The sequence below is a fragment of the Cetorhinus maximus genome, unplaced genomic scaffold (assembly GCF_964194155.1).
Source record: "Cetorhinus maximus unplaced genomic scaffold, sCetMax3.hap1.1 HAP1_SCAFFOLD_389, whole genome shotgun sequence".
Taxonomy (NCBI): Eukaryota; Metazoa; Chordata; class Chondrichthyes; order Lamniformes; family Cetorhinidae; genus Cetorhinus; species Cetorhinus maximus.
This window is the reverse complement of record NW_027596335.1, coordinates 261,986-275,886: the sequence shown is the minus strand read 5'-3', so window position 1 is coordinate 275,886 and position 13,901 is coordinate 261,986. Positions and strand designations below refer to the sequence as shown.

General features: G+C 56.2%; 1 protein-coding gene across 1 annotated transcript in view; it reads left to right on the top strand.

Annotated features, from left to right (window-relative positions):
- The window catches only part of LOC144673579 (synapsin-2-like), a 322,886-nt gene that overhangs the window by 107,766 nt on the left and 201,219 nt on the right, over positions 1-13,901 (top strand). Inside the window, exons 8-9 of the mRNA XM_078535332.1 lie at positions 5,294-5,368; positions 6,803-6,905. Of these exons, the coding sequence (XP_078391458.1) occupies positions 5,294-5,368; positions 6,803-6,905 (178 nt within the window). The remainder of the gene's footprint in view (positions 1-5,293; positions 5,369-6,802; positions 6,906-13,901) is intronic.

The window sequence follows — 13,901 nt, the reverse complement described above, 5'->3', positions numbered from 1 at the left end:
GGTTTACTTTGTATCTAACCCTGTTCTGATCCTGTCCTGGGACTTTTGATGGGGACGGTGTAGAGGGAGCTTTACTCTGTATCTAACCCCATCGGGTACCTGTCCTTGGAGTGTTTCATGGGGACAGTGTAGTGGGAGTTTACTCTGTATCCAACCCTGAGCTTTTCCTGTCCTTGGAGTGTTTGATGGTGACAGTGTAGAGGGAGCTTTACTCTGTATCTAACCCCGTGCTGTACCTCTCCTGGGAGTGTTTGATGGGGACAGAGTAGAGGGAGCTTTACTCTGTATCTGACCCTCTGCTGTACTTGTCCTGGGAGTGTTTGATGGGGGCGGTGTAGAGGGAGCTTTACTCAGTAACTAACCCCGTGCTTTACCTGTCCTGGTAGAGTTTAGTGCGGACAGTGTAGAGTGAGCTTTACTCTGTATCTAACCCCGTGCTGTAACTGTCCTGGGAGTGTTTGATGGGGACTGTGTAGAGGGAGCTTTACTCTGTATCTAACCCCGTGCTGTACCTGTCCTGGGAGTGTTTGATGTGGACTGTGTAGAGGGAGCTTTACTCCGTATCTAACCCCGTGCTGTACCTGTGGTGAGAGTGTTTGATGGTGACAGTGAAGAGGGAGCTTTACTCTGTATCTAGCCCCATGCTGTTACTGTCCTGGGACTGTTTGATGGGGACGGTGTAGAAGGAGCTTTACTCTGTATCTAACCCCATCGGGTACCTGTCCTTGGAGTGTTTGATGGTGACAGTGTAGAAGGAGCTTTATTCTGTATCTAACCCCGTGCTGTACCTGTCCTGGGAGTGTTTGATGGGGACAGTGTAGAGGGAGCTTTACTCTGTATCTAACCGCGTGCTGTACCTGTCCTGGGAGTGTTTGATGGTGACAGTGAAGAGGGAGCTTTACTCTGTATCTAACCCCGTGCTGTACCTGTCCTGGGAGTGTTTGTTGGGGACAGTGTAGAGGGAGCTTTACTCTGTATCTAACCCCGTGCTGTACCTGTCCTGGGAGTGTTTGATGGGGATGGTGTAGAGGGAGCTTTACACTGTATCTAACCCCGTGCTGTACCTCTCCTGGTAGAGTTTAATGCGGACAGTGTAGAGGGAGTTTTACTCTGTATCTGACCCCGTGCTGGACTTGTCCTGGTAGTGTTTGATGGGGGCGGTGTAGAGGAGCTTTACTCTGTATCTAACCCCGTGCTGTACCTGTCCTCGGAGTGTTTGATGGAGGCGGTGTAGAGGGAGCTTTACTCTGTATCTAACCCCGTGCTTTACCTGTCCTGGTAGAGTTTAGTGCGGACAATGCAGAGGGAGCTTTACTCCATATCTAACCCCGTGCTGTACCTGTCCTGGGATTGTTTGATGGGGACAGTGTAGAGGTAGCTTTACTCTGTATCTAACCCCGTGTTGTACCTGTCCTGGGAGTGTTTGATTGGGACGGTGTAGAGAGAGCTTTACTCTGTATCTAACCCCGTGCTGTACCTGTCCTGGGAGTGTTTGATGGGGACAGTGTAGAGGTAGCTTCACTCTGTATCTAACCCCGTGCTGTCCGTGTCCTGGGAGTGTTTGATGGGGACAGTGTAGAGGGAGCTTTACTCTGTATCTAACCCCATGCTGTACCTGTCCTGTGAGTGTTTGATGGTGACAGTGTAGAGGGAGCTTTACTCTGTATCTAATACCTTGCTGTACCTGTCCTGGGAGTGTTTGATGGGGACGGTGTAGAGGGAGCTTTACCCTGTATCTAACCCCGTGCTGTACCTGTCCTGGGGGTGTTTGATGGGGATGGTGTAGAGGGAGCTTTACTCTGTATCTAACCCCGTGCTGTACCTGTCCTGGGAGTGTTTGATGGGGACAGTGTAGAGGGAGCTTTACTCTGTATCTAACCCCGTGCTGTACCTGTCCTGGGAGTGTTTGATGGGGACGGTGTAGAGGGAGCATTACTCTGTTTGTGCTGTACCCACTGTTATTCCAAGAATTGCTTACCTCACTGTACCCTCACTATTGTCACGTACGAGGTACGACGGCCAAATTAGATTGCGCACAGCAAGATTGTACAAGAAACAAGAAGATAATTTTCGCAGATTGTTTCTTTTTCTCCTAATGTTCCTGTGGGGTAAATATTGACCTGGGAACTACCGTTCATTCCCTGTCCCTTCTCTCCCAACACTTCTCCCAGACTTAGCCTCAGATCTTATTTCTGCTTAGGCTGCAGACGGAAGGGTGGCTTTCACGTTTAGAGGGAGCTTTACTCTGTATCTAACCCCGTGCTGTACCTGTCCTGGGAGTGTTTGATGGGGACGGTGTAGAGGGAGCTTTACTCTGTATCTAACCCCGAGCTGTACCTGTCCTGGGAGTGTTTGATGGGGACAGTACAGAGGGAGCTTTACTCTGTATCTAAGCCCGTGCTGCACCTGTCCTGGGAGTGTTTGATGGGGACTGTGTACAGGGAGTTTCACTCTGTATGCAACCCCGTGCTGTACCTGTCCTGGGAATGTTTGATGGGGATGGTGTAGAGGGAGCTTTACTCTGAATCTAACCCCGTGCTGTACCTGTCCTGGGAGTGTTTGATGGGGACGGTGTAGAGGGAGCTTTACACTGAATCTAACCCCGTGCTGTACCTGTCCTGGGAGTGTTTGATGGGGACAGTGTAGAGGGAGCTTTACTCTGTATCTAACGCCGTGCTGTACCTGTGCTGGGAGTGTTTGATTGCGACAGTGTAGAGGGAGCTTTAGTCTGTATCTAACCCCATGCTGTAACTGTCCTGGGAGTGTTTGATGGGGACAGTGTAGAGCGAGCTTTACTCTGTATCTAACCCCGCGCTGTACCTGTCCATGGAGTGTTTGATGGGGACGGTGTAGAGGGAGCTTTACTCTGTATCTAACCCCGTGTTGTACCTGTCCTGGGAGTGTTTTAAGGGGACAGTGTAGAGGGAGCTTTACTCTGTATCTAACCCCGTGCTGTACCTGTCCTGTGAGCGTTTGATGGGGACAGTGCAGAGGGAGCTTTACTCTGTATCTAACCCCGTGCTGTACCTGTCCTGGGAGTGTTTGATGGAGACAGCATGGCAGGAGAGTTGTTCTTCGATCATACAGGGATTCAGGGTTAATCTTGCCCTCGTTGTCCCTGTATGAGAGCACTTGTTCAATTGCGTCATCCTGCTGTGTGAGGCCAGCTGTTGTGAAAGTTAGTGGTTCGTTGTGATTCAGAAATTTTGACCTATTCAGCGCGCAGAGTGTGACGAACAGCTGTTTTGGCTCAGCGCCTACGACCATTAATTTCCTCCTTCAGGGCATTTTCGACCTCGCGCTCTTCCCGATTGTGGCTTAATTGGAACCATCACTGCATTTGTGTTAGAGAGACCACATGCTACAACTTTCTGGAGTGTCCCTGCACCACCATTGCCATTGTCTACTCAAGAGTTTCTATTGCCCATTCTCCCTTTTCCTGCAGTGATGATAGCTAACAGATAGTTGCACTGACAGCGCAACAGGACAAACACATGCAGAGCTGTCTGCTGCTAGTTGAGCTGCTCCTGAGGGTCTCCGATCCCCATCATCTAGGCCCTACATTGCCCCGGGCACCAATATAGAGGTAGCGCCGCACTGTCGGAGGGTCAGCGCTGAGGGAGTTGGTCACTGTCGGAGGGTCAGCGCTGAGGGAGTTGGTCACTGTCGGAGGGTCAGCGCTGAGGGAGCGCCGCACTGTCGGAGGGTCAGCGCTGAGGGAGCGCCGCACTGTCGGAGGGTCAGCGCTGAGGGAGTTGGTCACTGTCGGAGGGTCAGCGCTGAGGGAGCGCCGCACTGTCGGAGGGTCAGCGCTGAGGGAGCGCCGCACTGTCGGAGGGTCAGTGCTGAGGGAGTTGGTCACTGTCGGAGGGTCAGCGCTGAGCGAGCGCCGCACTGTCGGAGGGTCAGTGCTGAGCGAGCGCCGCACTGTCGGAGGGTCAGTGCTGAGGGAGTTGGTCACTGTCGGAGGGTCAGTGCTGAGGGAGTTGGTCACTGTCGGAGGGTCAGTGCTGAGCGAGCGCCGCACTGTCGGAGGGTCAGCGCTGAGGGAGTTGGTCACTGTCGGAGGGTCAGTGCTGAGGGAGTTGGTCACTGTCGGAGGGTCAGTGCTGAGGGAGTTGGTCACTGTCGGAGGGTCAGCGCTGAGCGAGCGCCGCACTGTCGGAGGGTCAGCGCTGAGGGAGTTGGTCACTGTCGGAGGGTCAGCGCTGAGCGAGCGCCGCACTGTCGGAGGGTCAGTGCTGAGGGAGTTGGTCACTGTCGGAGGGTCAGCGCTGAGCGAGCGCCGCACTGTCGGAGGGTCAGCGCTGAGGGAGTTGGTCACTGTCGGAGGGTCAGCGCTGAGCGAGCGCCGCACTGTCGGAGGGTCAGTGCTGAGGGAGTTGGTCACTGTCGGAGGGTCAGCGCTGAGCGAGCGCCGCACTGTCGGAGGGTCAGCGCTGAGGGAGTTGGTCACTGTCGGAGGGTCAGCGCTGAGGGAGCGCCGCACTGTCGGAGGGTCAGTGCTGAGGGAGTGGGTCACTGTCGGAGGGTCAGTGCTGAGGGAGCGCCGCACTGTCGGAGGGTCAGCGCTGAGGGAGTTGGTCACTGTCGGAGGGTCAGCGCTGAGCGAGCGCCGCACTGTCGGAGGGTCAGCGCTGAGGGAGTTGGTCACTGTCGGAGGGTCAGCGCTGAGGGAGCGCCGCACTGTCGGAGGGTCAGTGCTGAGGGAGTGGGTCACTGTCGGAGGGTCAGTGCTGAGGGAGCGCCGCACTGTGGGAGGGTCAGTGCTGAGGGAGCGCCGCACTGTGGGAGGGTCAGCGCTGAGGGAGCGCCGCACTGTGGGAGGGTCAGTGCTGAGGGAGCGCCGCACTGTCGGAGGGTCAGTGCTGAGCGAGCGCCGCACTGTCGGAGGGTCAGTGCTGAGGGAGCTCCGCACTGTCGGAGGGTCAGTGCTGAGGGAGCGCCGCACTGTCGGAGGGTCAGTGCTGAGGGAGCGCCGCACTGTGGGAGGGTCAGTGCTGAGGGAGCGCCGCACTGTGGGAGGGTCAGTGCTGAGGGAGCGCCGCACTGTGGGAGGGTCAGTGCTGAGGGAGCGCCGCACTGTGGGAGGGTCAGTGCTGAGGGAGCGCCGCACTGTGGGAGGGTCAGTGCTGAGGGAGCGCCGCACTGTCGGAGGGTCAGTGCTGAGGGACTTTTTTTTAAAAAATATTTCGGCCCTTGGGAGCTGGAGTTCGGAGGTCACAGTCAGGGCCTTATTATCGATCAGACGATCCTAACGTGTATATCTTTTTTTTTTTGGCCCCTGTTCCAGGAGGACGTCAATCTCGGGGAATTGGAAAGCCAACACGGGGTCCGCCATGTTGGAACAAGTCGCCATGACGGACAGGTGAATGTACGATGCGGGGTTGGGGCGGCGCGGGGTTCGAACCGTCGGCCGATTTGGATCCCCCCCCTCGCGGGCCAAGGGCGCGGCGATGAGGGGGTTGGGAGGGGGAACCAGGCTCCTCGGCGCCTAACCCCCGCGTCCCCTTCTCGAAGGGGCCCCGGGGTCGGGTTTCCGGCCAAGATGTAGTGCTTCCGTCGCCAGCTGGGGGTCAGGTCGGAGCCCCTTCGAGGGCCGGTTGGGAGATCGTCAGCCCTCACGCGGCTGCCGGGGGAGGGAGCGGGGAAAACCCGAGGGAGGGCGAGGAGGATGGAGGGAGGGCAGCCGTGTGAGAGCCTGGAGCGCAGGCCTGAGACGGCGCAAACTAGGCCTCAGCCAGGAGCCCCGGGGCTTGGGATAAGAGACCAGGCCCTGAAATGGGAGAACAGGGCCTAGAGGAGCACAGAGCCTGAGATAGGAGTACAGGCCCTGGATGTAAGAGAACAAGGCTTAAGAGAACAGTGCAAGGCCTGGAGATCAGGCTACAGAGTCTGGGGTAGAAGTCCAGGCCCTGAGACCAAGCCTGGTGATTGGAGTACAGGCCCTGGGCCTGGAGTCCGGGGCCCTAGGCAAGAATACAGTTCAGGAGAAAGGAATACGGGGCCTGAGACAGGGATACAGGGCCTGGGGCAAGAATGCAGTTCAGGAGAAAGGAATACGGGTCCTGAGACAGGGAAACAGGGCCTCAGACAGGGAAACGGGGCCTGAGACAGGGAAATGGGGCCTGACATAGGAATACAGGCCTTGATATAGAAGTATAGGGCCTGAAACAAGAATACAGGCCCTGATATAGGAGTACAGGGCCTGAGACAGGGATTCAGGCCTGAGACAGGAATACAGGGCCTGAGGCAATATTACCAGGCCTGAGACGGGAGTCCCGGGCCTGTTATAGGAATATAGGGCCTGAGACAGGAGTACAGAGCCTGATATAGGAATATAGGGCCTGAGACAGGAGTACAGGGCCTGATATAGGAATACAGGCCCTAAGACAGGGATTCAGTCCTAAGACAGGAATACTGGGCCTGAGTCAGGAATACAGGCCCTGATATAGGAATACAGGGCTGGAAACAGGAATACAGGCCCCAAAACAGGGATTCAGTCCTAAGACAGGAATACAGGGCCTGAGACAGGAATACAGGGCCTGAGATCGCATATGGGCCCTGAGATAAGAGTGTAGGGCCTCAGGAGTACAGGCCCTGAGATCCTGGCCCTGCATAGGAGTGTAGAAGACCTGTAATAGTGGTACAGGGCCTGCAATAGCCGTGCAGGGTTTGTAATAGGGCCTGTCATAAGGATACAAGGCCCCAACGACCAGAGTCTGAAATATTTTAGATGCCCCAATTGATCACCCAAGAGGTCAAGGTGCCAACACACTGAGCTTTCCCTCTCTGTCACCAGGTATAAGCTCTGGGCAGACGAATGTTCCGAGATGTTTGGCGGGATTGAGATCTGTGCGGTCGAAGTAATCCACGGGAAAGATGGGCGAGACCACATCATTGAGGTGAGAGGTCAAGCAAGAGCTAATTTGGTAGCTGGTGACTAATTGATAATCGCTAAAGTTAATTGCCTTCCGATAAGGTTCAAAGCACTCAGTGGTCAAGCATGTGGGTTTGGGCCCCCACCCCAGACATCGGGCCCCGTAATCCAGTCCCAACAGCCAGAGGGAGCGCCGCACTGTCGGAGGGTCAGTGCTGAGGGAGCGCCGCACTGTCGGAGGGTCAGTGCTGAGGGAGCGCCGCACTGTCGGAGGGTCAGCACTGAGGCAGCGCCGCACTGTCGGAGTGTCAGTGCTGAGGGAGCGCTGCACTGTCGGAGGGTCAGTGCTGAGGCAGCGCCGCACTGTCGGAGTGTCAGTGCTGAGGGAGCGCCGCACTGTCGGAGGGTCAGTGCTGAGGGAGCGCCGCACTGTCGGAGGGTCGGTGCCGAGGGAGCGCCGCACTGTTGGAGGGTCAGCACTGAGGGAGTGCAGCACTGTCGGAGGGTCGGTGCTGAGGGAGCGCCGCACTGTGGGAGGGTCAGTGCTGAGGGAGCGCCGCACTGTCGGAGGGTCAGTGCTGAGGGAGCGCCGCACTGTCGGAGGGTCAGTGCTGAGGGAGCGCCGCACTGTGGGAGGGTCAGCGCTGAGGGAGCGCTGCACTGTGGGAGGGTCAGCGCTGAGGGAGCGCCGCACTGTGGGAGGGTCAGTGCTGAGGGAGCGCCGCACTGTCGGAGGGTCAGTGCTGAGGGAGCGCCGCACTGTCGGAGGGTCAGTGCTGAGGGAGCGCCGCACTGTCGGAGGGTCAGTGCTGAGGGAGCGCCGCACTGTCGGAGGGTCAGCGCTGTATCAATCCCCAAACTAATCCCACTGACTCTCGCGCTCTTGTAACAAGAACAGAAAACCCTGGAAAGACGCAGCAGGCCAGGCAGCATCGGCGGAGAGAGAAACAGAGTTCACCTTTTGGGTTGGGAGTCCCTTCACCTGAACTGAGAAACGTTGGGAATGTAAAAGGCTTTAGGGCAGTGAAAATGGGGGCAGTTGAGGTGGGGGGTGGGGAAGGGAGAATAAACGGAAGGGTCTGTGAGGGGTGCGGGCAGGAGAGGTTAAACGACAAGAGGGTTCACGGTGCGGGACCAAAGCGAGCGTTAACAGGACAAGTGTAGAAAGTAAAGAGGGGGGGTGGCTAGATGAGGTGTGAATGGCAGGATAGCAGTCGTCCGACCTCAGAAGGGAGGGATTGGGGTGGAACAGTGGCGAGTGGCGGCTCTGCATTCCTGACTAAAAGGGCAGCTCCCCGACTCTCCCTCCCCTGCAATCCCGCTGCGCTTGAGAGAGAGATTTGGTCACTGTGTGTCTGGCCTCCTCGTAGCGGCGGGATCGCAAGGTCCGGGAGAGGGGAGCGGCCAGGGGGTGGGTCAGGGAGCAAACGCAAGGGGGGGAGGGGTTGTAGGTGTGGGGGGGAGGGTTGGAGGGAAAGGGGCCACTACCCGAAAGTCGGCGGGGGGTGGGGAGGGGAGAGGAGAGAGGCTGAGGGTCGTGGAGGAGGTGGATCTGCAGTGGATCCGGGAGCGGGAGGCTTGGGAAGCTGGATTTGCCGCCGGCAAGGGGGTAGCTTAAATAGAAAGCCACACTCTTCTTCTCAACCAGAACAGGTTGAAAAATGCTTCGCTGACCAAATGCAGGAATCTAGCGGATGTAGAGTGTTGCAAACTTAAGTTAAGTTTTGGCATGATTCCGCTTTTAAAGAAAAGGATGACTTGCTGTATTTTGTTTGTCAATTGTCCCCGTGCGTGTTTAATTTCAAGAGCAGGGCGTGGATTTTTCTATTAGTCCGCACGCGTCGCTCTGTAACCCGACATGACAAAGGGGCAGTAGAGCAGGGGTAATTCCGTGAGGTGGTCGATTTGTGGCTCTCGCATCGCAGGTTCCTATTGCTGCAGCGGCACTTGCCCGATAAAACACAGCGAAGGTCACTGCGACAGGAACCGGCGACGACGAGGCGAAACCCCGGAACAAAACGGGCGCGAGCGCTTACCGCCTAAAGTTGTCCGATTTGGGGTGGAGTCCGAGAAATCTACAAAGCGCCGCTGGAAAGTCAACGAGACCCGTCGGTCTTTGCACTCATCAGGACGCTCGCGAAAGCATCGATTTGTCAGGCAGAGAGCGGCAATCTATGCCGTTATTGCGAAGAGCGCGCTGATTTGGTTGGCAAGTGGAGAATGCGCCGCTGACGGTGACCGACAGTTAACTGCCAAACGTTGTTTGAAATTTAAACCAGGCAGCTGATCGACCCCGACGGGTCAAGGCGTCGCCCCGAGGAATGAGTCAGCGAGTGGCTGTTGCTTATTTTGCTCGGCTAAAGCAGGCGCAGTGGGTGTACGTGTTCTTCCTGTCTGAAATTCAGCGCTCTCTTCACGTGCAGTACAAATTGTTGTTTTCCCCTGAGGAATGAGTCAGCGAGCGGCTGTCGCTTATTTTGCTCAGCTAAAACAGGCGCAATGTCTGTATATGCTCTTCCTGTCTGACAAGAGTCAGCACTCTCTTCACGTGCAGGACAAATTGTTGTTTTCCCCTGAGGAATGAGTCAGCAAGTGGCTGTCACTTATTTTGTTCAGCTAACACAGGCGCAATGTGTGTATATGTTCATCCTGTCTGAAAAGAGTCAGCACTCTCTTCACGTGCAGTACAAATTGTTGTTTCCCCCCCTCACTTACATTGGTATTCTTGCGAGTGTCCTAATGAGTTCAAGTCGACAAGCTCCGACATGTCTTTTTTCAGTGTCACTCAAGTTCTGTATGACCAAACGACTATAAAAAGTGCCGACTCGAAAGATAGTATAGATGCATTTAAAGGGAGGAAGCTTCTCACGAGATGGAGAAGGGAACAGAGGGTTATGTTGGATAGTGAGATGAGGAAAGATGGGGGGAGGTTCGAGTGGAGGATAAGCACCAGCATTGGCTAGTGGCCAGAATGGCCTGTTTCCATGTCCGATATAACCCTGTAGGTTGTGTGGAGTCTATTTTATTCTTTCATGGGATGTGGGTGTCGCTGGCCGGGCCCAGCATTTATTGCCCATCCTTAATTGCCCCCTTGAGAAGGTGGTGGGTGAGCCGCCTTCTTGAGCCGCTGCAGTCCCCGTGTGGTGTAGGTACACCCACCGTGCTGTTAGGGAGGGAGTTCCAGGATTTTGACCCAGCGACAGTGAAGGAACGGCCGATATATTTCCAAGTCGGGATGGTGAGGGGCTGGGAGGGGAACTTGCAGGTGGTGGTGTTCCCCATGTGTCTGCTGCCCTTGTCCTTCTAGGTGGTAGAGGTGGTGGGTTTGGGCAGCGCTGTCGAAGGAGCCTTGGCGAGTTGCTGCAGTGCATCTTGTCGATGGTACACACACTGCTGCCCCTGTGCGTCGGTGGTGGAGGGAGTGAATGTTTGTGGATGGGGTGCCGATCAAGCGGGGGCTGCTTTGTCCTGGATGGTGTCGAGCTTCTCGAGTGTTGTGGGAGCTGCACTCATCCAGGCAAGTGGGGAGTGTCCCATCACACTCCTGACTTGTGCCTTGTAGATGGTGGACAGGCTTTGGGGGAGTCAGGGGGTGAGTTACTCTCCGCAGGATTCCCAGCCTCTGACCTGCTCTTGTAGCCACAGTATTTATCTGGCTGGGTCCAGTTCAGTTTCTGGTCAATGGTAACCCCCAGGATGTTGATAGTGGGGGATTCAGCGATGGTAATGCCATTGAACGTCAAGGGGCGATGGTTAGATTCTCTCTTGTTGGAGATGGTCATTGCCTGACACTGGTGTGGCGTGAGTGTCACTTGCCACTTGCCAGCCCAAGGCTGGATGTTGCATAAGTGGAACTGTGAGGCAGGCCGGGGACAGAGAGGTCAGAGTGGGGAGTGTGAGAGCGAATTGTAACGAGAGGCAAGAGGAAGCTTCAGGGACAGCTTGGCAGACTGGGAAGGAGGCCATCCTGCCCCTCTGGCCGATGCTCTCCCCTTTTCCCGTCAGCTTCCTTTCACCACCCCCCCACCCCCGACCACCACCACACACTGTGGCAAAGCACCCCATCTCCGATGGCTCTCCGTGTCGAGGAACAGCTTCCTAACACCTCTCCCTCTCGCTTGCTCTGAACGATAGTTGGCCGGAAGGAACGGGGAGGCTGCAATTCTCAGAAAAGTGGCTTAGCATCGCCAACACTTGTACATAAACAAAACCTGCCTCTCCCAGGGCTTTGTAAGAACTCTGGATGGGCTCTTTGTTTCCGTAGTTCAGCCTCTGACGTCTGGAAGATAAATCTGCCTTCAAAATTAGAAGCATTTCTCGGAACTTGGAGCAGGAGGAGGCCCCATTCAGCCCCCCTCCTCGAGCCTGTTACACAGGAACAGGAGGAGGCCATTCAGCCCCTCTCGAGACTGTTACACAGGAACAGGAGGAGGCCATTCAGCCCCCCTCCTCGAGCCTGTTACACAGGAACAGGCCATTCAGCCCCCTCCTCGAGCCTGTTACACAGAAACAGGAGGAGGCCATTCAGCCCCTCTCGAGCCTGTTACACAGGAACAGGAGGAGGCCATTCAGCCCCTCTCAAGCCTGTTACACAGGAACAGGAGGAGGCCATTCAGCCCCCCTCCTCGAGCCTGTTACACAGGAACAGGCCATTCAGCCCCCTCCTCGAGCCTGTTACACAGAAACAGGAGGAGGCCATTCAGCCCCCCTCCTCGGGCCTGTTACACAGGAACAGGCCATTCAGCCCCCCTCCTCGAGACTGTTACACAGGAACAGGAGGAGGCCCATTCAGCCCCTCGAGCCTGTTACACAGGAACAGGCCATTCAACCCCCTCCTCGAGCCTGTTACACAGGAACAGGAGGAGGCCATTCAGCCCCCCTCCTCCAGCCTGTTCTGCCATCCAATGAGATCATGTTCTGACCTGTGACCTATCTCCATCTACCCGCCTTTGCCCCGTATCCCTCAATACCCTTTGGTTAACAAAAATCTCTCAGCCTCCCAGGTTTAAAACTAACGGACCCGGCATCGATGGCCGTTTGGGGGAAGAGAGTTCCAAACTCCGGCCACCCTTTGTGTGTAGGAGCCTTTCCCCATTTCACTCCTGAAAGGGCAGGGTTTTGTAAGCCTTTCCGATTAAGTTCTGTGTATGTGGATCCCCACCCCCCCCACCCCCCCCGAGTCTCCACTTTGAGCCCCCAGCAAGTTCCACACTTTTCCAGTCCACTGCCATCGGTCTCAAGGTCCCAGTGTGGCTTCTCTAACCTCCACCCACTGGAGGGAATTCACCAGGACGTTGCCTGGGGAAGAAACATTGAAGTTATGAAGAGAGGTTGGATAGACTTGGGTTGTTTTCGTTGGAGCAGAGAAGACTGAGAGGGTGACCCTGATCGAGGTGGACAAGATTATGAGGGGCATGGACAGGGTGGATAGGGAGCAGCTGTTCCCCCTTAGTTGAAGGGTCAGTCACGAGGGGACATAAGTTCGAGGTGAGGGGCAGGAGGTTTAGGGGGGGGATGTGAGGAAAAGCTTTTTTACCCAGAAGGTGGTGAGGGTCTGGAATGCGCTGCCTGGGAGGGTGGTGGAGGTGGGTTAGCCTCACACCCTTTAAAAAGTACCTGGATGAGCACTTGGCATCGTCATAACATTCAAGGATATGGGGCCAAGTGCTGGTCAATGGGATTAGGGTAGGTAGGGTCAGGTGTTTCTCACGGTGTCGGTGCAGACTCGATGGGCCGAAGGGCCTCTCCTGCGCTGTGAGATTCCCTCTCTAAAAGGCTCCCATGTTGTATCCGACTCCGGCCACACTACCGAGGCAGGCCGGACCATCCTTTAGACTCGGCGCCGTCGCTGACCCTCCGATCCCATGCCCTCTCCGTCACCAACTCCGCCCGTTCTCCCTCGGTAACGTCGCCCGGCTTTGCCCGTGCCTCGGCTCTTCGGCTGCTGAAGCCTTTGTCCCCTCCGGACGCAACTATTCCAACCCTCTCCCGGCTGCTCACCTGCATCCTACCCTCCGGAAACTTCAGCTCAGCCCCAACACAAAATCGTGTTTGTCTCCGCGGTATGTTCGCTGACAGACACTGGCTCCCAGTCCATCCACACCTTCACTAGAATTCTCATCCTCGTGTTCCCCCCTCCCTATCTCTGTAACCTCCTCCAGCCCCTACACCCCTCCCTATCTCTGTAACCTCCTCCAGCCCCTACAACCCTCCCTATCTCTGTCACCTCCTCCAGCCCCTACACCCCTCCCTATCTCTGTAACCTCCTCCAGCCCCTACAACCCTCCCTATCTCTGTAACCTCCTCCAGCCCCTACAACCCTCCCTATCTCTGTAACCTCCTCCTGCCCCGACAACCCTCCCTATCCCTGTAACCTCCTCCAGCCCCTACAACCCTCCCTATCTCTGTCACCTCCTCCAGCCTCTACACCCCTCCCTATCTCTGTAACCTCCTCCAGCCCCTACAACCCTCCCAATCTCTGTCACCTCCTCCAGCCCTTACAACCCTCCCTATCTCTGTCACCTCCTCCAGCCTCTACACCCCTCCCTATCTCTGTAACCTCCTCCAGCCCCTACAACCCTCCCAATCTCTGTAACCTCCTCCAGCCCCTACACCCCTCCCTATCTCTGTCACCTCCTCCAGCCTCTACACCCTTGCCTATCTCTGTCACCTCCTCCAGCCCCTACACCCCTGCCTATCTCTGTAACCTCCTCCAGCCCCTACAACACTCCCTGTCTCTGTCACCTCCTCCAGCCCCTACACCCCTGCCTATCTCTGTAACCTCCTCCAGCCCCTACAACACTCCCTATCTCTGTAACCTCCTCCAGCCCCTACAACCCTCCCTATCTCTGTAACCTCCTCCAGCCCCTACAACCCTCCCTATCTCTGTCACCTCCTCTAGCCCCTACAACCCTCCCTATCTCTGTCACCTCCTCTAGCCCCTACAACCCTCCCTATCTCTGTCACCTCCTACAATCCTCCCTATCTCTGTCACCTCCTACAACCCTCCCCACCTCTGCAA